At 38.6% G+C, this 25,803-nt stretch overlaps 1 protein-coding gene across 2 annotated transcripts in view; it reads left to right on the top strand.

Annotated features, from left to right (window-relative positions):
* The window catches only part of Serpini1 (serpin family I member 1), an 87,467-nt gene that overhangs the window by 49,782 nt on the left and 11,882 nt on the right, over positions 1-25,803 (top strand). For both annotated transcript variants that reach the window (XM_074073844.1, XM_074073843.1), the window contains exons 5-6: positions 679-883; positions 8,144-8,241. In XM_074073844.1, coding sequence (XP_073929945.1) covers positions 679-883; positions 8,144-8,241 — 303 coding nt within the window. The remainder of the gene's footprint in view (positions 1-678; positions 884-8,143; positions 8,242-25,803) is intronic.

Genomic DNA, 25,803 nt, shown 5'->3' with positions numbered 1-25,803 from the left:
TAGTGTAATATCTGAAAACCTCCAAATGTTATAGGAAATGTTTATAACAAAAATATTATATGTTTTTTGAAAATAGAGAAATTTTAAGGTAGTAGTAGAGAGTTTTTTTAAAGACCATTTGTATTTATGTATACCAGCCTAGATAATTTGTCTGCATTCACAGAACACAAAGTGAATTACCTCATTTATCTAATTACCTAATTTCAGGTCTTAGTCATCACAAATACACATGACAACTATTGTAAGATGCTTACACTTCATTTTAGCAGTGCAACCTTGGCCTCAAATTTTCTGGTTGTGGTGATATTAGAGTGGCAGGTATTACATATTCAGATATTGCCTTCTTAGCAATCAAGTGGATATTGGTAAGTACAATTTATGTCTAACTTGGAACCAAGGCTATATTTTTCCAACCAGATGATATGCTTTAAATATATTGAACTGTCTCATTTAAAAATTAAAAAAAAAAAATAAGTCTAAGGAACATGTTAGTACAACTGTGAAGTAATTCTTAGGATTCTAAAGTATAGTAAATTTTTTCAGGATTGAGTATTCATGTCATTTCAGGGCCTATTTTCAAATGAACCTGTTTTCTAAACAGTATTTTTCAAAGAAAGTTATAACAAGTTTAAACCTTCTAAAAAAATCTTGGATGTGGAACTTTTCTTTCCTTTTTAGGGGAATTTAGTGATGGCTCCAATGAAGCTGGTGGTATCTACCAAGTGCTAGAAATACCATATGAGGGAGATGAGATAAGCATGATGCTGGTACTGTCAAGACAGGAAGTTCCACTGGCCACTCTGGAGCCATTGGTCAAAGCACAGCTGATTGAAGAATGGGCAAACTCTGTGAAGAAGCAAAAAGTAGAAGTATACCTGCCCAGGTGAGAGGCTTCTGTGTAACCTCTCCCACAGCTTGGAGGTCTTTCAAGGAAGGTTGTACCCCATAAAAGTCTTGTTAATGCTTTTGAATACTCAATGTTATCCTCCTTCACCTTCTCCCCTCTTCTTCCTTCTCTGCTCCTGTTCCTCTTTTTCCTTGTCTTCTGAGTATTCTTTTGTACTCACATAGTCTTGTGCAGAGGCACGTTTATTCATTAATTCACACAGTACTTGTATACCAAGACCTAGGTTCAGATATGAATCAATAGTCTCAGCTTCATTTCAGAAGATTTTTCAATTGGTAGTCTCTGAGTATCATTTGCATTGACAGTCATTTGTATTTTGTTACTGAAGTTAATTATAGCTATAGGGAAACAATCACTGGTATTGTTGGAAGAACCACAAGCAAGTCCTGTGCTAGGTGCTAAATAAACAAGAAGAAGAAGCAACTCTACTCAAAATCCTCCCTGTGGTGGAAAGAATGAAATCTATGCAAGGCCTTTAATATCCTGACTACAGTTCACTTCCTCAACCCTACCTCTGGCCACTCAACACACCAGCATTTTGTAGCATGCCCTTTCCCTTTCCTATAGTTATACCACCTACATCACATTCTTTTCATGTCTCTGAGTCTCTATTTATATTCTTGCACTGGCCTAAAATTACTTTGCCTCACATTTCTTTGCCAGATAATGGTTCCCTAGCCTTCAAGGTCAGCTCTGACACCAATTCTTCTAAGAAGCCTTCCATGAACTGCATGAGGGAGCAGGTGGCCCTCACACTTACCTCACTTTTGCACCTCCTTCTCATTACCTATTACCAACCCATCATTGCATTACCTTTTTTTGGTCTTGCTTTCCTTCTGTAAATTCTTCGACGGTGGAGCTGGTTTTCTCCCCAGGATAGGAACACAGTAAGTGTTCATAAAATGAAACCAAAGGTTTATACTGTCTTTAACTACCTTAAAACCTTATAGCAAAGTTAGAGCAGTTAACGCATACATGTTCATAAACATAACACAAATTTAGGCTAGAAAACAAAATACACCAATGAACAGCAGATTAATATATGTGTTTATGTGGCAGTACAGTTTAATACTCATTCCAAATTAAGAAAATTGTTCAAATATGATTAGTTTCATAAAAATTATTCAGGTATTATTATTACATGAACATAAATAATAAAGCTAAATTCTTAAAAATGCAGTAACTTCTTCATATTTATTCTAATTCCAGAAATTGTCATTTAAAAGGTATATCTTATGTAAATGCCTATTTTTTAAAAAACTTAGCTGGTAGATTCCTCATGTTAATAAAGGAGATTTATTTGGAGCTATAGATATTTTTACTATAGATATTTTTGGCTAGAAAACTATGTCATGTTTTATATTCTTAATATATAACCATACATATTATATAGCCATATATTTCTTAGTTTGCTTACAACCCAAATATTTTCTTTCTTTTTGGCTAAGATATTTAACATACAATGCTTTCTATGAGAATATATTTATATAGAAATATTCCACTCCAAGTGATTTCTCAAAAAGTGGTCAATGAATATCCAATTTATTTGTAAAAGATATGGTAACTGATATTTACATGCTTAATATATGAGCAGTGTATCAGTTCCAAAGAATCATTTATTTTGAACATTAATAATTGAATTTGAATTATTCTCCAAGTCAGGTCTAAACTTGTAAATTATTTAATCCATTTTAACCCTCATCTGGTGATCTTTTATCATTAATTTTGTATTTTCCTTGCATTTTGTAGGGAATTCCTTGTAATAATATGAGAAATTCAGTACAGCATTAATGCTTCCCATGTTAAATTCTATAAGATAACTGCAGTGTCTCCAAATGCTTCAATTCTGTTAAAATGCGAAGTTACTTAGGAGTATTTTAACAGAATTCTAAATGAATGTTTAAGAAGTATCATATATTCTAATTCATCCATGTTCACTAGAAAAAATGTGGCCTCCGGGTCCTGTCCACTGAGAAATTGAAAGTAGCAGCAGAAGAAAATTAAATTTTCATTTTCTAAAAGATTCTCTTCAATTATGAAATAGTTTAGCTTGCTTGCTCATATTAATGACTGTTACTAAACTAGGCACAGCTAATTACTATGTCTCCATTTTTCCCAGAGTTTTATGAATTCTCTCTCTGCATGACTAATGCACAGATAGGAAGGCAAATAGCTAGACCAGATAAATTTAGTTTCCCTTTTGAACAGATTGACTGCTTTCAAATATGTATGCATTGTAGTCATTAGTAAGAAATTATCCATCCTCTCCATTTTACAGCATTGGGATCCACTCAATGAAGGTAATGGATTGTGTGACCCAGTTTTAGCTAAGGTAAAAATGTTTCTAGTGACTAGATTCTAAGTTTATTTGAGTATCAGTTTTTAATGATTTATATGGTTTTATTCATGTAGAGATACTATTCTGAAAATTCAAGCTTGCATTTCTTTAATTTGACCGCATTCCTGCTCTGCTTGACAGCTTCTTTTGCTTTCAGTTGTACCAGAGCTTTTACACAGAGCTTTAAATGCTGCCTTAAAAAGCTTTAGAGTATTTGGTGGACATTGCAGTCAGAAAGATCTTAGTTCATATCCTCATTTTTCCACCTCTAATAATACCTACCTCACAAAGCAAGTTGCTTAGGTTTTTTAAGTTTCAACTTATTTTTCTGCAGGCTAGAGAATACCACCTATGGAGTTGATTAGAAGCATAAGAATGAATGGTAAAATTAGGTACTATATGTAAAATTCATTGATTTTCATAGTGCCTGGAATATAGTAAGCACTGTATCTATGGGAGGTGATGATATATTTTAACATTGGTCTGTAGTAACAGGAGAAAGATGATAATTGAGTAATAGCTATTTTCAATGGTTTGGTAAGGGAAAACAGACACGGAATGGACAAGTGGGGATTTCTTAATCCTGTCTTTAACTTGGAACAAAAAATACCTTATAAACACCTAGATTATTTTAAATTTATAATTATAGCATATATTTTATTGTCATTCTAGGGATACATTGTGACATTTATAAAAGTTCTTACAGCATATCATAGTTGAATTCACTCCCTTCATCATTCTCCTTTATCCCTCCTCCCCCTATTCCTGGAATAGTTTCAACAGGTCTCATTTTTCCATTTTCATACATGTGTCCATAACATTTCCACCACATTCACCCTCCTACACCCTTTCCTTATATCCTCCCCCTCCCACTCGTACCCACCTCCCAGACAGGACCTGTTTTGCCTTCCTGTTCTCCGTTTTTGTGAAAAAAAGTGACATTTTTGTTTGTTTAAGATTGCTATACAGGGTATTTCATTGTGACATTCCATGTATATAGCATTATAACCCAAATTGGTTCATCTCCTCTAATTTTTTTTCTCCTTTCTGCCTTAGTCCCCTTCTTATGGTGATTTCAACAGGTTTAAAAATTCTATATTCATTCTTGTATAGGAAGTACATCAACCATATTCACCTTCTTAACTTCTTTCTTTTACCCACCTTCTCTCATGTGTGACCTGCCCTTAGTGTGATCTGTTCTTCATAATATTGCATATACAATATATATTTGTATAATACAAATATAATATTTGTATTAGGTCTATATTCCACATATAAAAGAAAATATGTGGCCTTAGGCTTTCTGAACCTGGCAAGCTTCACTTAAAATGACGTCCTCCAGTTCTATTCATTTACCTGTAAACGATAAAGTTTCATTCTTCTTTATGATTGAATAAAATTCTACTGTATACAAATACCACATTTTCTTAATCCATTCATCAGTAGTGGGGCATCTTACTTGTTTCCATAGCTTAGCTATTATGAATAATGCTACAATAAACATGGGTGTGCAGGTGCCTTTATTGTAACCTGACTTACATTCCTTCTGGTATATCCCTAGGAGTGGTATTGCTGGATCATATGGCAGCTCTATTTTTAGTCTTTTGAGGAGCCTCCATATTGTTTTCCATAGTGCTTGTACTAATTTACGTTTCTACCAATGGTGTATAAGGATTCCTTCTTCCTCACATCCTTGCCAACATTTGTTGCTGTTTGTATTCTTGGTGATAGTTATTGTAACAGGAGTGACATAGAATCTTAACACAGTTTTGATTTGCATTTCCTTTATGGCCAGGGATGGTGAGCATTTCTTCATGAAACACCTAGCTCTTAGTTTGCTTCAACCTAGTGGTTTGTCCTGTGGCAGATAACTACAGATATTAAAATGAATAAGACGAGATTGGACTGACTTTTGGTGAAAGTGCAGGATCAATATAGCTATTTAATACAATTACTCCAACTACTACTAAAATGCAAATATATATCATCTTATCTCTGATGTGGCGTGTTCTACATAACTGCAGTATGGTAACTAGTATTAATAGTATCTGCCCTTTTTTGCATGCCTCCTGCAGTCTAACACTATTCTAAGACTTTTAGAAGTCTTGTTTAATCCTTCTAACAATACTATCAAGTACAGATTAGTATTGCCATTTTTCACATGCTAAAACCGAGGCTCTGAAGTTAAGGAATTCACATTAGTTCAGTTGGATAAATTACTCATCCTTGCCTGATCAGACATCCACAGAAGTGTGAAACAAATAAAGTTACTTTAAAGAAGTTAAAAAGAACCCCCTATTGGTATTTCCTATTTTAGATGATTCAAGACATATACACTACTGCCTGAATACACATCCCTTCTCTGCCACCTAGCAGCTGTATGACCTTGATCAAGGTATTTCATCTTTCTGTACCTCACTTTTCTTTTTCTATTACCTGAAGATAATAATAATACTTATCTCACAGGGCTGTGATAATATTTAAGTTGTTTTGTTTTATAGACTCTTGGAGCAGTTCCTGATACAAAGTAATCTTCTTATAATTGTTCAAAAATAAAAATAACAGAAAATATGTATATACACATGAACACCTTAGGCTTTCTAATATATTCTCTGAGATTCTCTGTATTTTTCTAAGCATTTTCTTTTGGGAAAATCCTGTGATAACCAATCTGGCTTACTATAGAAACCATTTTTTATAAATATGATCCTATCTCCAGCCAAGATACTTAATGTTTTATATCTTCTTACCAAATTGATTCATATTTGTGTACAATAATTACCAGATCATTAAAGAAAATAATAAAAACCATTATCATTCTGTTTAAGAAACACTCTACTATAATTGAAAAAAGCTACAGTTTTTAAGACAATGATTAAATCACTGTCATGATAGTTTTTCTATGATCAGATCATGAAAACAGGATTATTTATGTTCTAGAGTTTAATATAATCATGAACTTCAGGTACATTTTTAATGTGGTAGGTATTATGGACCTAACCATGGTCACTAGGAGGTGGATGAGAAGCATAAACTGACCAGGATTGGGTAAGTTTATGATTAGTCATTACCAGCTTAGAAAATCACATACGTTGCTTACTAGGTCAAAAGATATTGAAAACTACTCACAACTTTCACATTGTACTTAGTAATTCTTTGTATCAAAACTCATTTTTTTTATCATTTTTACATTTACTCACATGTGTATACATTGTTTGGCCCCTCCCCAACCCACCCCACTTCTAGACAGAACCTGTTCCGCCCTCTTGTTCTCTGATTTTGTTGAAGAGAAAACATAAGAGATAATAAGAAAGACACGGTGTTTTTGCTAGTTTGAGATAAAGATACAGAGAGATTCCTAGTGTTGCTTCCATGCACATGTTTATTGCAACCCACATTGGTTCATCGCTACTAGACCTTTTCACTACTTAGTACCCTTCCCATAGTGGCCTCTGCCAGTTCAAGATTATTATATTTGCACCTCTATAGTGACCACATCAACCACATTCAAGTTTTAGGTTTCCTTCCCTTTCCCTATCCCTTCCATGCACGTACTCCCCTCAGTGTGTGACCCATGTCCAATAATATTACTGCATTTGTTTTAGGTCTGTAATCTGCATATGAGGGAGAACATGTGATTTTTGGCCTTCTGAGCCTGACTAACTTCACTTAAGATGGTTTTCTCCTGTTCCATCCATTTACTTGGGAATGTCAAAATTTCATTCTTCGTGACTGAGTAAAATTCCATTGTGTATAAATACCACATTTTCTTGATCCATTAGTTGGTAGTGGGGCATCTTGGCTGTTTCCATAGCTTGGCTATTGTGAATAGTGCTGCAATAAACATGGGTGTGCAGGTGCCTCTGGAGTAACCTGAATCTCATTCCTTCAGGTGTATCCCTAGGAGTGGTATTGCTGGATCATATGGCAGATCTATGTTTAGTTTTTTAAGAAGCCCCCATATTGTTTTACAAAGTGGTTATACTAGCTTACATTCTCACCAACAGTGTATGAGGGTTCCTTTTTCCCCCGCATCCTTGCCAACATTTGTTGTTAGTGTTGTTCTTGATGTTAGCTATTCAAACAGGAGTGAGGTGGAATCTAAGGTGGTTTTGATTTGCATTTCCTTTATGGTCAGGGCTGGTGAACATCTTTTCATGTGTTTTTTGGCCATTTGGACTTCTTCCTTTGATAAAGTTCTGTTTAGTTCAGTTGCCCAGTTCTTTATTGGTTCATTGATTTTGAGAGAGTTTCGTGTTTTTGAGCACCCTGTATATTCTGGTTATCAGTCCCTTGTCTGATAACCCATTCTATGTGTGGTCTCTTCAATTTAGAGACCATTTCTTTTGTTGTGCAGAAGCTTTTTAATTTCATGTAGTCCCATTTGTCCATCCTTTCTCTTAGATGCTAGGCCACTTGAAATCTATTGAGGAAGTCCTTGCCTATTCCTGTTGCTTCCAGAGTATTCCTGTTCTTTCCTGTACTAACTTCAAGGTTTTGGGTCTGATATTAAAGTCCTTAATCCACTTTGAGTTGATACTAGTACAGGGTGACAGGCCTGGATCTAATTTCAGTTTTCTGTAAGCATATAACCACTTTTCCCAGCAACATTTGTTGAATTATCTGTCTTTTCTCCATCATATAAAACTCATTTTTCTATCATATATTTTGTGTCTAAAACAAACATTTTTAACTACAAATTTAAAACCTATTACATCATTATCTTTGATGCCCTTTTTTTATAACCACAGCCAAATGTTTCTTGCAGTTAAAAACCAGTTTTAATGTAATGTATCCTTTATAAAATAAACTTATACTCACCATATTTAATGCTTTCATTCTTGACCCAGGTAAGAAGACAGAGTAACTAAGTACTTTCCCCCCAATATATTCTTCAGGTTCACAGTGGAACAGGAACTTGATTTAAAAGACATTTTGAAAACTCTTGGAATAACTGAAATTTTCATCAAGAATGCAAATTTGACAGGACTGTCAGGTAAGAAATAAATAACAATTTTTTTAAATGGTATTCCATAAAAGCTTTTTAAATAATGATGTGAAAAATCCTCTAATTATTATAAAGTTCTGAGGTAAACTACAGTTGTCATTTGCCACATAACCCTTGCAAGAAGCATATTTAACTTCTACAAGCAAAGCTATAAACACAGTGATAACATTAAGTTTATATTATCTGGTTCATGTCTTACCTTTGATAATAGATTATATTCTCCAGAAGACTTACATTATACATCTTTCAATTCTACATCCTGTCTGATATAATGCCTAGTAGAGTACACATCAATCAATGTGTTGACTGAATAACTCAATATATCCTATGGTAATAAATCATATAGGAAAGAAGGAAGAGAAGTCCTTTGAGAACTAGACCAACAATTCTTTTTAAAACAATAAAGAATTCCCAGTGAGATGATGTAAACCTTTTCTTAAGTCTTCCATAAAAGACAAGTGTTTTAAAGAAATAACTTCAAAGTGAATTGGCACATTAAGGTATAAGTAATTTATTTTAACTACCTCCTAAATCCAATTGAGTTATTGGATTCAGATACCCTAAATTGTTCAGTATAAAAAATTTGTAAAATGTTAGTAGTATTAAATCCTTTAGAATATTTAAAGTGCCTTTGGATATATTTTTTAAGTGGTTAGATCCCAAGAACTTTATCACTGAAGAAAGTCAACATTAATGAGTAATCATGCTTATAATCCCAGCATGTGGGAGGCTTAAATAGGAAGATTATGATCCAGGCTTGCCCAGAGCAAAAAAAACAAGGCCCTATTAAAAAAAAACAAGCAAAACTAAAGCAAAAGGGCTGAGGAGCAGCTCAAGTGGTAGAATGCCTGCTTAGTAGGCATGAGGCCCTAGTTCAAACCTCAGTATCACCAAAATAAATAAATAAATAAAAGAAAGGCAACAGTAAGCTTAAAGCTCAGTAAGCTGATATAATGATGATATTCTATCATTTGTATGGAACAGGGATAAAATAGTATCAGTTTGCTGATAAGACATAGCGAGATACATATTAAGACAAAAGAAACTGAGCTTGTAAGGTCTTATTATTATATGCAATTTTATTGAACCTGATTTTTCAGCTAGAGAGCACTGAGATGATAGAAGTTTCCTTAGTAGTTCTTATGTTTCTTCTTCTGAATTAGCAGCCTCCAGAAAATCAAGTTGTCTGACCTAGTGCTTATGAAACCTGGATTGAAATCAGGAAAATAGGGCTGGAGGTGTGGCTCAAGTGGTAAAGTACCTGCTTAGCAAGCATGAGGCCCTGAGTTCAAACCCCAATACTACAAATTAATTAATTAATTAATTAATAAGTTATTAATGAAAGCAAACAGCAGGAAAATAGATGTCCATTTCCCACTTCTCAAATTGCTTACATGCATGCACATGTGTGTGCATGTATTTGTATATGTACTTGTGTGTGTGTGTGTGTACTCTTGTGAGCATGCAAAAAAGAGAGATCGTAGCTTTCTAGAAATGTTAAAGGACTCTGTAATCAGAAAAATTCCTTGCTCTCCCAGATTTCAGATAGCACAGGTTGTTTTCTAAACAGCACCCAGCGTCCGGCAATGATTTGATTCTGATATATTTGATACCACAACTTCTACTCCTAGTTCAGAGAGCTTATGCCCTTAGTGCTAATAGAGCTTTCCTAAATGTCTACTATATAAATGTTCCTGTCCACACAGAGAAATGAATTTTTCCTGAGTAAATGTTTTCAGGGCTTATATCCAAGTTCTAGAGCTCTAAACCCCTCAGTGGGGTTATCAAGAAGGTAGGACTGATAGATATTCAAAAGGTCACATGGTATCTTTGTACCTGAGTCAGAAATATATTCGTAATTGAAGCATAGCATAATTTAAAAGTGCTAATATGTTCTCTTCCCTAAGAATTGAATGAATCTATCTTACCACACTGGCTGAATTCCAACTGGATAATTACATTCTGGTTTCTTAACATGACTGTCTTTTCATTTTGATTAGCGATCCCTCACTGTCTCACCCAAACATCCAAGTGATTATTTTACCCAAATACAATATCTGCTACCTCTCAGTCATGAGAGAGTAGAATTGCAGTAGCAAATCAATTATTGTGGTCAGTGTAGGTTATAATTTCTGAAACATTTGGAAGGTTTATAAGGTAATTTTTAATTGCCTTTACTATGTGAAGAGACAATAGAACATAAATGTATCCTATGGAGATATGGAAATAACACTAGAATCTTCTAGAGAATTCCCACACTCTCCTTTTGTTTGATCAAAATTCCACAAGGATGGGATCCTTCTGAGGATCCTGTTCATAGTTCTATTCCCAGTGTCTGGCACAGGTCTGTGACTGAGTTGGCACCCAGTAAATTCTCTCAGAAGGATGAAAGGAATGGAGAAAAGGAAGAGGTTTATTTAGGCCTACCTTGTTTATGACATTTCTTGGAATATTTGCCTCCTAAAAGCATTAGATAAATCCATTATTTGCCATTCCTAAACACCATCCAGTCCAGGTCTTTGGGCTCACTTGATGAGAGATCTAAGGCAAACCTCTTAACATTTCTTTGATTCTTTTTTTTTTTTTTTAATTTTTAAAATAATTTTATTGAGGAAGATTTTTACATACCATAAAATTCAACTATAGTAAGTCTATAATTCAATAACTTCTTAGAAGATTTTTTTATCTCATCCCATTTTTTTTTCATTTTTCTTTTATTATTCATATGTGCATACAAGGATTGGTTCATTTCTCCCCACTGCCCCCACCCCCTCCCTTACCACCCACTCCGCCCCCTACCTCTCCCCCCCCTCAATATCTTTGATTCTTAAATGATTACTTTTGCCTGAGTGTTGGTAGATCTAACATGCCAACCACTCCAGCTGATACAGTCTCTCTCTCTCATTATTTTATGAATCATTCATTCAAGAACTGTTGTCATAACTATAACACATGCCTCTCTGCTTCTTCTAAATCAATAGCAATTATCTTAGCATCATCTATTTGGACACCATATTCTCTGCCTTATATTACCAGTATACTTTTCATATGGTTAGTTTTTCTCACTCTCCAAATAACATGAAAATCCTGATGACTACAGTGTCTACAAATCTGACTAACCCTCACAAGAACTCAGGAAAATTATTTGCATGCATTTGTTTGTTACTTTCTACTTTAATGGGAATCTCATGGTGTTAAGAATGTATAATATCATCTTTCATGATGTATCTATTCTTTTCATTAAACAACTGTTAGTTGGGCAGATAGTGTGAGAAGAGTTATATGTCAGAAAAATAAAGAAATGATTATGATATAAGGAGCATGAAGAATTTATGGAGAGAAAGACCTAACAGCTAGATTTACTAAGAGGATGAGAAACCCTAAATTAGAGAAAGCGTTAGGAAAATACAGGAGAAAATGAAAATTGAAATGCATTTGGTTCAAAAGAGAAAATATGTGTGTATCATAGGCTTTTAAATGCATAGAACATTTTTGAGCAATATTTTAGAATTATTCCAGTTGCCTCTAGAATACAGGATAGAGGCTCATAGGTGAGAGAGGAACTTTCATTTCATGCACTACTTTGTACCATTTGGAATTTTGCTTTGCATATGTATTACTTTTCAATTAAAATTCTAACAAAATTAAGAAAACCTTTTAAAAATGTATTAATAGTAGAATTAAGTAGTAACTTTGAAAGAACTTAGAGAAAACTTCAGTATTATTGTAACACCGCTGCAATCTTAAATTATGTAATGAAGATTTTATTTAAAATAGCAAGTGTGATTTAGCAGTAGGGAAAAAAAAATCATTGTGCTCCACCTTTCCTTGCTTCCAGAACAGTCGAGTGACTTGAAATCCTTTGCTAAGGCCTTGTGCCCACTCTTTCACTTTTTATCCCATCTCATCCACTCTTATTGCACACTATTATTACTGCTGCCCTGTACTGTTTCAATAGTTTCCTAAATGGTTTCCAATCTCTCTCCAGTCTAATCTGTTTTACCTACCACTGCTGAGATTAATCACCTTAAAAACTCACTCTAGGTCATTCCAATTCCTTTTCCTCACAAGTATGTGGACTGCTGTGCCCCGTGCACTGCCCAGCAGGGCACTGAGACTGCAGTTGCCTCCAGGCTTCCCTTCCCTCTGGTTGATTCCACACACGGCTTGTGCTGCAGCCATTCCAAACACTTGCTCTATACCTCCCATCTTCCCAGCATCCTGTCATTGTACAATACCTCTTGAATTGAGCTCAGCTATCCCCAACTTCATCAAACCACATGATTGCAGCAACCAGAATTGATCACTTATTAAGATCCAGATACTTTGTGCCTTTCCTTGCGATATGTAACACATCTTATCTCATACTATGGTTATATATGTGTCTAATATATCCCTTGATAGAATTTAGACCTCCTAAAGATGATTCTTTTGCATATTTCCTCAGTGTCCAGCACCGTCCTTTCTGCTTATTATGAGTAAATGAGTAAAATGAGATGCTCAGTATTTACCTCATTTAGTTCTTCATCTCAATTTGATATCCATTGCTTTTGATGCTAAATTCCACTGATATAAAACATAGTGAAGATTCATACAATAAACATGGAATATAGAGGGTGCTGAGATCATTTTGTCTGAGGCTCTGTTTAAAATGCTCATCTAGTTGAAGGAGGATACTGTTATAGACTAGGGCTATTTTTGTAATGGAAATGAATGACTGTCAGCATTTGGATTAATAGGTAATCCTCTTGGAAGGTGTAAGGGGAAGGAAAAAGGGAGTACTAAATCCTTCAGCATAAAGTACGAGCTTTAATAAAGGAGCCAATAAAATAAAGGAATTAAAAAGACATGGCAAAAGCCATATTCAGGCAGACTCAAGTGCTGTGGATTTATGCAGGATAGCTCCTACATCCTGCCCTTGTTTGTTCTCTTTCTCCTTGCACCTGTATGCCAGAGGGCTCATTTCTCTCCTGTTGCCATAATTCCAACACTGTGCCTACTTTCTTGCCTGGACTATTGCAACAGCTAACAAATTAGATCTTCCTGCCCCTAGCTCTTTGCTCATCCAATTCATCCTTCACAGCTGCTGCCATGGGTATTTTCCAAAATCAAAACTGTCATTTCCCATTATTTCTAGATAAAGTCCAGGCTGTGTGTGTGTGTGTGTGTGTGTGTGTGTGTGTGTGTGTGTGTGGTAGTGGGGCTTGAACTCAGGACCTTCACCTTGTGAAGGGTTTTTCGAGATAGGGTCTTATGGAACTAATTGCCCAGGCTGGCTTTAAACCAAGATCGTACTGATCTCTGCCTCCTGGGTAGCTAGGATTACAAGCGAGAGCCACAGGTTCCTGGCAAGCCAAGGCTTTCTAAACTCATGGTCAAAGTTCTTAAAGTGATATATGGCCCCTGATCTTTCCCCTCTTCCTCATAGCCCAAGCTCCACATGTTGTCTCTCACTTGCAAATGCAGTTCTGGGTGTAAAGTGTCCTTGCTTCTTTCTCTGACTTTCACTCTTCTACCTATTGTTCCAGAACCAGCCCAGCAGCATTTCTGAGAAGCTTCTCTGGCATCCCTCTTCCTTCCTAGGTGGTTTCATTTTCTTCGTTTGGAACCTGGTAGCACATTGTACCTACTTGTGTTAGCATGTTTCACCTTCTCCTTGAACTGTTTGTTTATGTACTTATCTCTGAGCTCAGAGCTATTCAAAATCAGGGACTGTGTGAGAGAGATTGCTCTGTCTTGCTAGAGCAGCATGGTGTGTGAAGGGCAGATAGGTGCTGAGTGGGCACGTAAGGTGGGCATGGTGTTGGATGCTACCTGGCTATGTGGACAGGTGCTTCTCTCCTGTCTCCCGCCCATCCCACTTCCCACACCCTAGGCACATGGGCTCCTTTGGGTTCTTGTACATACCCAGCTTTTGCCTCTACCAAGAACACTTTATGGGTTGTCCCATGACTGGCTCCTTTGTATTCCTTAGTCTCAGCTCACGTTTATCTTAGCAGACACACCTTTCTTAAGGTCCTTTGTCAAATGGTTCCTCTTCCTTGCTGCAGTCACCCACCAACACAACACATTATTTTGTTTTCCAGTTATATTCACCACACTGTAAATTGTGGTCATTTATGGACAGTGTTTTTTTAACTGTCCTTTTATTTATGTGTGCTTTCCTCTTCCTAGTTCTTATTTTATCTACTCCATGCATCAACAGTAAGAACTATAAGCACAAATAGTAAGTACTCAGTACATGAATAAATAAATGAATGGATAAAAAAATAAATGAATGTTTTCTGGTTCTGAAACAAAATCTGTCGGGAAAAGCAAGCAAATACTGTTCTTACTCTGAAAGGGTTGAAATTCTAAAAAGTTTTCTAAATTTCACTGGTGGGGCTGAAGCTAAAAATATTTTAGCAACTAAAGCTCAGAGATGCTTTTGGTATCTAGGGTTCTGTTATGATACGCTCTTCATTTTGTTATTTTAAGAATGCCCTTGGTGACGCAGAAAGCTATTTAAATTGGCTGTGTTTAGGAACAGTGCCATACAGGAAATAGTGGCCTAACCTGGAGGATAGCCATCCTCCCATCGTTATGTTAATCTCAGATACTTAGAAGCTCAGTGCCCTGCACGATGCCTTATATGAAGAGGGTACTTGATAAGTATTTACTCAGCAGCTGAGTAAACGCCTGTGTCCTGCTTTCTCCAGAGGAGTTTGTGATTTTGCCCAACTCTTCTCTGGAGAACCTGGGATTCACTGGCCTTGTTCCCATGTTTCCCATTGTTAAAAAAAAAAAAAAAAAAAGCCTGGCTTCTGGCTGCCTGGAGAAGAATAGAACCAGTCATTTGACAGCAGTGTAGCAGTTTCCAGAGAAGGCTACTGGGGATCGGTGTGCAGGTTAAAAAAAAATTTGTTTACCCTTGATTTATTGATTCATGATTAAGAGAATAGCCAGCTTTTCTCTATCAATAAGATGAATTCATCAGTGTAAATTTCCTTAATGCCTCTTGCATTCTGATTCAGTTCATTAAGTTTCTGGGTACATACCTGGTACTTGGCAATGTGCAGGGGATTAGAGAGGTGAGTAAGACAGGTAAGGTGAGAGCCCTCAGGGATTGTATGGCCCTACCAGGATAGAAGGTCTCCACTGATGTATAATTTTAGAAAATGGTAATGGACATTTTTAGATATGTTTTATTTTAGTGTAACTGTTTGAAGTTTGTCCCAAGAGAAAAAAATACTTTATTATCAGTGACATGATTTCTTGTCACTTTTGTTTCTACATGTGTATCCAAAGTGATCGTTTTTCTAAAAGTTTATTAAGTTTCCTGAGGTCTTGTTCACATCTGTAGACATTTGACTAACCATCATATAGAAGCAATCATGCTATGGGAATCTAAGCATTTGATCCAATCTTAGTTTTACTGTCTTTGAAATATATATAATAACACTCTAGTCTGCTGGATCCTATTCCTTTTACTCTTCTATTTAATCAAATTTTTAAGTTTTTTGCTGTGGATAATGACTTTTGTGCTCTTTCCTTGTATTGCTGTTCTCAATTTTCGTAGGACATTTACTTTGTATTAGTATCATGTTTAATGTATGGCAGGAATCACTTTATAGCCATAACTGTGAACAGAATTGTGATCATTCATGGTATTTATAGAGCAATACTGAAGAACTGAACACCTGACCCCTAACAATTTAAAATAGCTAGCCACTTTTGACAGTTTCTGAATTCTGTTTATTACAGTGTTCTATATTATATACTAGAAATTTGTACATCTCCAGGATACTCCCTCTACTTTGGCTAACTTATTTTTTAGACCCCACTATATGACAGAAGCCTGGGATACTAAGACAAATGACACAGTCCTTGCTGTAAGGAAGTCAACAGTCCAGGAAGAGAGACAGTAATGCAGATATAATATATTATAAATGCTTCAGTAGAATTAGTTCCTTGGTTCAGTGGGAAAGAGTGGTCAGATATACTTTAAAGATTTAGGAATCAGAAGACAGCAGAAAGTGCTCCTAGGGCTGGAAGCTGAGACTTAGAAGTAGATTAGGTGTCTTGCTGTGTCAGAATTGAGGAAGGAGCTAAGGAAGCAAAGACAGAATTGGTAAAATTCAGGCTGTTTTAACTCAAATAATTTGATGCACAGTGTGTGGCTAAAGAATGCTGAATAAGTGAGGCAGAGCAGTCATGTGGAGGTCCTAGGATTGTATTCTGAGCAGGGATGCAGAGGTGTAATATCCTGAAGGTGAGGTGGGAGGCAGAGCAAGCAGAGAGGGGATGAAGGATGTTAAGTAAGGTCATGGCATAAACTGGCTTGCACCTGAATACGATCCTCCTGGAGGAAGCTTTGATGTTAACTGGAGGCAGTTAGCAGTGCAGTGCTCCATGGCTGTGGCATGAACACACTGTGACATCCATGGAAATTCATTTGCAAATTATCAGTCTTTGTTACTGAATTTAATTTTCTGATTTAAAAAAAAATTTAGGTGATACAAAAAACCATAAAAATTATCCAGATTAATGGGTGCCATATAATATTTGATACATGTATACATTGTATAAGGGTTGAGTCAGGTTAAACCTATCTATCTCCTCAAACATTTATTTATTTTTTTATTTATTCATGGTACTGGTGTTGGACTCAGTACTATGCTGAACATTTATTTTTTATGACAAACACTCTCAAAATCCTTTCTTATGGCTTTTTGAAATGTACAGTATATTATCATTATTTATATCACCATACTGTGTCCTAGCACACCAGGACTTCTTATACCTACTCAAGAGTAACTTAGTATCCACTGACCAACCTTTTCCCATGCTTCCCTCCTTCTTTTCCTGGCCTCTGATAACCACCATTCTTTCAAGTTCTATAGGATCAACTTTTTAGAGTCTAAATGTTAGTAAAATTAGGCAGTATTTGTCTTTGTGTGTCTGGCTTACCTCACTTTTTAAAAATTTATTTTTATATTGTTGTATTAGGGGTACATTGTGACATTTATCATATTGTGACAATATATCATAGTTGACAATATATGACATATTGTGACAATATATCATAGTTGAATTCACCCCTCCATCATTCTCCTTTATACCCGCTCTCCCCATTCCTGGAATAGTTTCAACAGGTTTCATTTTTCCATTTACATATAGGTATACATAATATTTCTACCATATCCACCCTCCTACTCTCTTTCCTTCTATCCTAACCCCCTCCCACTGGTACCAACCTCACTCCCCAGACAGGACCTGTTTTGTCTTTCTGTTCTCTGTTTTGGAAAAAAAAAAAAAAGACATTTTTGTTTGTTTAAGATAATTATACAGGGAGTTCCCTTGTGACATTTCCATGTATATATGTATTATAACCTGAATTGGTTCATCTTCTCTATTTTTTTCCTTTCTACCTTAATCTCCTTATGGTGATTTCAACAAGTTAAAAATCTACATTCATTCTTGTATAGGAAGTATATCAACCATATTTACCTTCTTAACTTCCTTCTTTTGCTCTCCATCTCTGTATGTGACCTCTCCTTAGAATGACCTGTTTTTCATAATATTGCTTGTATTTGTATTGGGCCTATACCCACATATGAAAGAGAACATGTGGCCTTTGGCTTTCTGAACCTGTCTAACTTATGTACGATGATTTTCCAGGTCCATCCATTTACCTACAAACAACAAAATTTCATTCTTCTTTATGGCTGAATAAAATTCCATTGTATATAAATACCACATTTTCTTAATCCTTTTTTCAGTTGTGGGGCATCTTGGCTGTTTGCATAGTTTAGCTATTGTGAATAATGCTACAATAAACATGGGTGTGCAGGTGCCTTTATTGTAATCTGGCTCACATTCTTTCTGGTATATCCCTAGGAGTGGTATTGCTGGATCATATGGCAGTTCTATTTTTAGTTTTTTGAGGAGCCTCCATACTGTTTTCCATACTGGTTGTACTAATTTACACCAGCAGTGTATGAGGGTTCCTTTTTCCCCACATCCTTGCCAACTATTCCACCTCAGGAGTGAGGTGGAATCTTAATGTGATTTTGATTTGCATTACCTTTATGGCCAGGGATGTTGAGCATTTCTTCATGTGTTTTTTGACCATTTGGACTTCTTCCTTTAAAAACCATCATCAAGTCAGTTTCATCTCAGGGATGCCAGGATGGTTCAACTATGAAAATCCTTAAACATAATACTGCATATTAACAGAAGCAAAGACAAAGACCATATGATCATCTCAATAGATGCAGAAAAAGCCTTCAGCAAAATTCAACATCTTTTCATGATAAAAGCTCAGATGGAACTAGGAATAGAAGGAATGTGTCTCAACATAATAGAGGCTATATATGACAAGCCTATAGCAAACATCATACTAAATGGGGAAAAATTGAAATCATTTCTTCTGAAGTCAGGATAAGACAAGGGTGTCCACTCTCTCCGTTCTTATTCAACATAGTCTTGGGATTCCTAACCAAAGCAAATGATTTACCTCATTTTACGTAATGATCACGAATTCCTTCCACATTGCCACAAATGACAAGGTTTCATCCTTTTTAAGGCTGAATACTATTTCATTATATTTATTAGTCCACTCCTCAATTGATGGATAATTAGGTTCTTTCTATTTCTTACATACTTAAATGGTGCTACAGTGAACATGGAAGTGCAAATGTCTCTTTGACATACTGATTTCCTTACTTTTAGATATATTCCCAAGAGTGGAATTTCTGGATCATATCTATTTTTACCTTTTTGAGTAACTTCCATATTGTTTTCCATAATGGCTGTCCTGATTTGCATTTCCAACAGAGTTCAAGGGTTTCCTTTTCTCCACATTCTCACAGCAATTATCTTTAGTCTTTTTTAATAGTAGCCATGTCTGCTGAAGAGAAGTGATATCTCATTGTGGTTTTGATTTGCAATTTCCTGATGATTAATGACATTGAACACTTTTTCATATAACTGTTGACCATTTGTGTGTCTTCTTAGCAGTGTCTCTTTAGTTTTATTGCCCATTTTTAAATCCATTTATTTTGATTTTTTTGCTATTAATATATTTTAGTTCCTTTTATGTTCATCCTTGTCAGAACTATGGTTTGAAAATATTTTCTGCCAGTCTGTATGTCATCTCTGCCATCTGTTGATTGTTTCTTTTGCTGTGCAGAGGACTTGCAGTTTGATGTAATTCCATTTGTCTATTTTTGCTCTTGGCTCTTGTGCCTTTGAGCATGTACAAAAGATCCTCACCTATCCCAGTGTATTTGAGCATTTCTCTTCTGTTTTCCTCAAGTAATTTCATAATTCCAGGTCTTACACTTAAGTCTTCAATCCACTTTTAGTTAATTTTGTAACTAGTAAGAGAGAACTAGCTTCATTCTTCATGAATGTGGATATCCAATTTTCTTGTCATTGTTACTGAAAAGATTATCCTTTCTCCACTGTATGTTCTTAGCACCTTTGTCAAATTCAGTTGGCTATAGATGCACAGATTTACTTCTAGGCTCTTTATTTTGTTCTATGGGCATATGTATTTGTTTTTATGCCAATATCATGCGTTTTGATTATTCTGTCTTTGAAGTACTGTAATACCTCCTTCTATGTTCTTTTGGCTTAAAATGGTTTTAACTATTTAGGTTTTTTGTCATTCCACAGAAACTTTAGGATTTTTTTTCCTAGTGCTGTGAGGACTTGGATTGGTATTTTGATAGGGATTGCATTGAGCCTCTAGATTGCTTGTGGTAATAAGAAATTTTAACAGCATTTATTCTTCTAGTCCATGAACAAAGGATGTGTCCACTTTTTTGTGTCTTCTTCCCTCTCTTTCATCATTGTTTTATAATTTTCACTGTAGAGATCTTTCAGCTCTTTGGTTAATTTTTTTCCTAGAATTTGTTTGTTTGTTTGTTTTATAGCTGTTATAAATTATATTGCTTTCTTTATTTCTATTTCATATACTTCAGTATTGGTATATAGTACCACTACTGATTTTTGTATATTAACTTTGTATCCTAACAGCTGTGTTGAATTCATTTATTAGTTCTAATAGTTTTTGGGGTTTTCTATAAATATGATCATGTCATATGCAAAAAGTGACTATTTGATTTCTGTTTTTCCAGTTTGGATGATCTTTATTTTTTTTTGTTTCCCAATTTATTCACCATAATGTTGAATAAAAGTGGTGAAAGTACTTACCTTTGTCTTGTTCCAGATCTTAGAGCAAAAACTTGAAACTTTCCCCTATTTGGTATAATGTTACCTGTTGGCTTATAAACGGTCTTTATTATGTTCAGTTATGTTCTTTCTATACCAAATTTTTTCAATGTTTCTATCTTGATGGGATGTTGAATTTTCTCAAATGTCTTTTGTTTCTCTATTGAGATGGAAATATGGTTTCCGACTTTCATTCTGTTGATGTGGTGTATCATAGCTAATGATTTGCTTGCATTGAACCTGTAAGGAAATGTAGGCCCCAAAAGTGACCACGTGGAGAGGAGTGATCTGGCCAAGAGATTCTTTATTGCCGGATGGGAGAGGGAGAGAGCAGAGAGAGCCGAGAGAGAGGGAGAGAAGGGCAGGGGCTTAAATACCCCTCAGTGGGACTCAGCATGATCTGATTAGTTAGAATCTTATGGTTCATGCTGATTGGAGGTTGGGGCAGAAGGAGGGTTCAAGCTAGACTTGAGGCAGGACTGTGACCCCGGGAGGCAGGACCGTGACCCAGGAAAACAGAAGCTTAAGGGTGCAGTAAGAACTGAAACCTATCGGCGCCATTATTGCCAACATTCCTCCCCTTTTTTGTTTGTTAAGGAAGGGGGGTGTTGTGTTCGCTCTGGCTTCTTTGAGCTGGCAAGGAGCAGCATAGGGGAAAGGAGGGCTAGTTGGCAAATGGCATCAGAGTAGCGAGTCTCATAACGGCATACACCCAGGCTCCAAAGGTGAAAATTTCCTCCTCCCTGAATTTGATAAAGGTTCCCTGTAGCCATAGATCGTAAATGGTCTCCAGCCACTCCTCTGGGCCTCATATGGCAGGTATTAGCCAGCTGTCCTCATGTAGGGAATCAAGGAACTGCAGTAGGTGCCTTGTATGGGATTGAAGTGGCTCACAGTCCGGTGTCCCGGTGGGGTTCATCGCAGGTGTCCTCTGGCTGAGCTATGAGGGGGTGATATCCCTGAAGGAGAAGCTAGTTGAAAGTTTGGTTAGAGATTCTGTTCACCTGAGATCTGAGAAACTGGAGTAAGCAGGGTAGGAGGGCGCAGAGAGCAATGAGCATAAGCAAAGGACCCAAGAAAGGCAGGAGCCAGGTGACAAGAGGATAGCTCAGCAGGTCGGTTAAGGTGTTTTTACTGGGTCCCCTTAGTAGGTCCTCGGCCAAGTTTGTTAACCTGTTGACATTTTGTTCCACAGTCCTGGACTCATTGACATAATAGCAACATTCCTCCCAGAGGAAGAAACAGGTGCCCCCTTTTTTGGCTGTTAAGAGGTCCAGGGCCCTACGATTTTGGAGGGCCACCTGAGCTAGAGAGGTGAGCTGACGCTGAAGGGAGGCCAGTGAGGATGAGGTGGATTCAAGGGTGATCTGTAAGCGCTCCTCAAAGTCCCTTGCTGAAATAACACTATGGCCAAGAGCTCCCCCCGCGAAGCCTGTGGCGGCAACGGAGGTTGCCAAACTTATACCCACCATAATGGGCAAGAAGGCAGCACGCTTTGGTTGAGCGCCGAATAGGAGGGAGAATTCAGCTTCCCCATAAAGAGTAAGTTGGGGAACTATGATTACCAGTATGCAGGGCCCGGGAGTAGTTTGGGTTATGCAGGAGTGTAGGGTGTCGTGGCACCAGAAATATAGCCCACCCGGGGATGCCAGTTGTGCTGTAACTGTGACGTTGATATGACAGGAGAGAGAAAAGTTGGACCGAGATGTCGAGAGCGGGGTATAACAGGTGTGTGTAGGAAGGGGAACTTATGTAGAGTCAGGTGCCCATAGAGGTACCGATGGCAAGGAAGGGGTGCGTGAGGAGTTTTGTAAGGCAGGGGAAGCCTTGATAGAAGATGAAGCATTAATGGGAACTGCAGCCAGCAGAGGACGCTGGAGGGAGGCACAAAGAAAGCAGTCAATGACACTAATGGATGTGGTGAGGTTCATGAGTTGGAGTGAAACCTGGAACAGTTGGAGCCAGGTAGGGGTGGAGGATTGTTGAAGGGCCTGTTGTAGGCTTTGTTCTGACTGGAGGACCTCCGAAGTCACCTCCTTTTGAGTAGGGATTGGAAGGGTGAGCTCCCTGGAAATCATAATGTGAGCTGAGGGTTTGGAGGCAGTGCACCCAGCATACAGGGCTATCATTTCACCCCGAACCCATCTGTTGTCCCATGGGTTGGGGATGTGGGCCACGATGGTCCCATTTTGTCCCCTATAGAGGGAGAATCCATTGTCTGGGCCCCTTAAATTCAGTACCTGGTGATGTTACATGACCAATAGGGACATCCCCCATATTCCTGGGTATATGGTGCCCCCTTCTTACAGTAGTCCTTTGGGAGAAGAAAGGGCAATGGCATCCAAAGTCGCTATCACTCCTGGGTTTGAAGGGGACTGAGAGAGGGGTCTGACATCCCTTAGGAGAGCAGTCTCCGGTGCCCACCAGACCGGAGAGAGAGGTTTCTGAGACAGTGTAGGTCTCCCGTATCTTAAACCTCCAAACGTACCCTCCGGCGTTAGCCTGCCCACTCATGGAGAGGAGGGTGAGAACAGCGAATAAAAGAGAGTCAAGGCACATCCTTGGGGGCTGGGGAGGGAACATGAACCCGAGAGATGTGAAGTTTCAAGGGGTCTTCAGGGGAAGGGGTGCAAATGAAGGTGGGGGGGTGAAGGCAAAGAGTCGCTGGGATCGATCTGCCAGTTGTCTCCAGGGGACCGGGCTGGCTTTAGCCTGGAAATATGAATCCAAGATGTTAGTTTTCCTGGAGTCTCTTCTAATCAGGCTGCAGTAGGAGTGCAGAGGATGATCTTAAGTGGCCCTTTCCACTTCGGGGTGAGGGGCTTTTTTTCGGGGAGAGGGGGAGAGAAATAGACCCAGTCCCCCGGGTTCAAAGGGAAAGAGAGATGAGTGTGTGAAGGGTCTGGAGATAAGGTATCATGGTGTCTCCACAGTTGGGTTCGAAGGAAGGAGAGCAGGGGAAAGGCAAGGTGTCCCAGGAGGGGGCCTGTGGTAGAGGTGATCCCTGGAGGCAAAGCTGGGTGACTGAACATTAACTCAAAAGGGGATATTTGTGTGGGCTTCCATGGAAGCACCCATAGGTGGAAGAGGGCTATTGGAAGGAGTTGAACCCAGTCTAGGTGTAGTTCTAAGGTAAGTTTGGTGAGAGTCTCCTTTAGTGTATGGTTGGAGCGTTCTACCTTTCCTGATGAGGGGGGATGGTAAGGGATGTGGAACTGTCATGGGATATTAAGGGCCTTGATAATTGTTTGGGTCATCTGGGACGTGAACTCTGGGCCATTATCTGATTGGAAGGAAGTAGGCATCCCAAACCGAGGAATGATGTGGGTTACAATAATAGATGCCACAGTTGAAGCCCTCTTATTAGAGGTTGGGAAGGCCTCTACCCACCCCGAGAAAGTGTCCACCAAAACCAAAAGGTATTGGTGTTTCTTTACCTTGGGCATGTTAATAAAGTCTATCTGCCAATCCTCCCCTGGGATGTGTCCCCTGGCCTGGTGGGTAGTGAATGGGCCAGGCCTTAGAGAGGTGTGTGGGTTGGTCCTTTGACAAGTGGGACATGTGGAGGTGAGATGGTGTAGATATTGGGAATCCTCCGGAGTAAGGGGGAAGAATGAATTTAAGAAAAGCTTGAGATTCTGAGTGCTAGTGTGGAAGATAGAGTGTAGATATGAAAGGAGAGTATGTCTAGGGAGTGACTCAAGGGCCAGTTCAGGAGTCTGGTCCTGAGGCTTTGCTAGGGCCAGAGTGGAGTAATTCTCCCTTGCCGCCTGTCAGGCAGCCTGATCTGCCTTAGAATTGCCTATAGTTATGGGTGATGAGTCCATTTGGTGGGACCGGCAGTGGGCGATCCCAATCTTAGAGGGGAGGAGAGAGGCCCGGAGAAGGTTGGTAATGAAGGTGGAGTTGGTGACAGAGGTCCCTCTTGTGGTTAATAGTCCCCTTTCCTTCCAGACAGCTGAGTGGGAGAAGAGGACGTGGAAAACATATTTAGAATCAGTGTATAGAGTGAGAGAATGGTCGGCTGCCAGCTCAAAAGCCCTTGTAACTGCAAACAGTTCAGCCTGCTGATTGGTGGTACTGGGAGGGAGGGGCTGTGCCTCGATGGCTTGGGTTAAGGACACTATAGCATAACCTGCTCTCCATATACCCCCCTCTACATATGAGCTGCCATCGGTGAACCAGGTGTAGGTGAAGCCCTGCAGGGGCCCCTCCTGGATGTGTGAAGGGCAGGGGAGAAGGGCCTCCAGGGTCTCGACGCAGTAGTGGGTAGGCATGGCAATAGAGGTGGGCAGGAGGGTGGCAGGATTTAGGGAAGAGCAAGCATGGAGGGTAATGGAGGAGTCGTGGAGGAAGGAGGCAAAAAGCGACAGGATCCGGCAAGGGGGAAGGGTTCTTAAGCCCTTATATGCCAGGAGTTCCTCCAGGTGATGGGGGGAGATGATTGTAATTGACACCCTGAAAGTAAGTTTTTTTGCTTCCTGAACTAGAACATAGGCTGCTGACAAGGCCCATAGACAGGGGGCCCATCCCCGGACTGTGGGGTCAAGTTTTTTAGATAAATATGCTACTGGGGCAAATGTTGGACCCTTGTCTTGACCCAGAACCCCCAGGGCTAAGCCTTTATTTTCATAGACATAGAGGGCGAATGGTTGTTGGATATCTGGCAGGTGGAGGGCTGGGGCCTCGAGGAGTGCCTGTTGAAGGCGTCGGAAAGGGGTGTCAATAGAGGTAAGTAAAGGTTCAGAGGGGTCTCCCTTAGCGGCATCATATAAGGGGGCTGCCAGGAGGGAATAGTTGGGGATCCAGACCCGGAAGTATCCGGCCAGTCCCAAAAAGGAAAGAATTTCTTCCTTCGTTTTGGGAGCCGGCATTTCCCGAATGAGCTGTTTTCTATCCAGAGTAATTGCCTTAGAGTCATGGGACAATTGAACTCCCAGGTATGTGACTGTTAATTGAGAGAGTTGGGCCTTGTGGAGAGAGGCCCGATATCCCTTGTCCGCCAGAAACTTAAAGTTTAAGTGGTGTCGGCTTGAGAGATGTTTAGAGGGGCTACACAAGAGTAAATCATCCACGTATTGGAGGAGGGTGGACCTAGAGAGATGGAGGTTTTTGAGATCTCTAGCAAGCACCTGGCCAAATAGATGGGGGCTATCCCTAAAACCCTGAGGGAGGACTGTCCAGGTGAGTTGTTGAGAGTGGTGTGTGTGGGGGTCCATCCAGGTGAAAGCAAAGATGTCTTGTGAGTCGGGGGAGAGGGGAATGGTAAAAAAGGCATCTTTGAGGTCAAGGACAGAGAAGTGAGTGGAGGCAGGAATGGAAGAGAGAATA

Source organism: Castor canadensis, chromosome 5 (assembly GCF_047511655.1).
Source record: "Castor canadensis chromosome 5, mCasCan1.hap1v2, whole genome shotgun sequence".
In the NCBI taxonomy this organism is placed as follows: Eukaryota; Metazoa; Chordata; class Mammalia; order Rodentia; family Castoridae; genus Castor; species Castor canadensis.
Note: the sequence above shows the minus strand (reverse complement) of the source record. Positions and strands in the feature narration are given on the sequence as shown.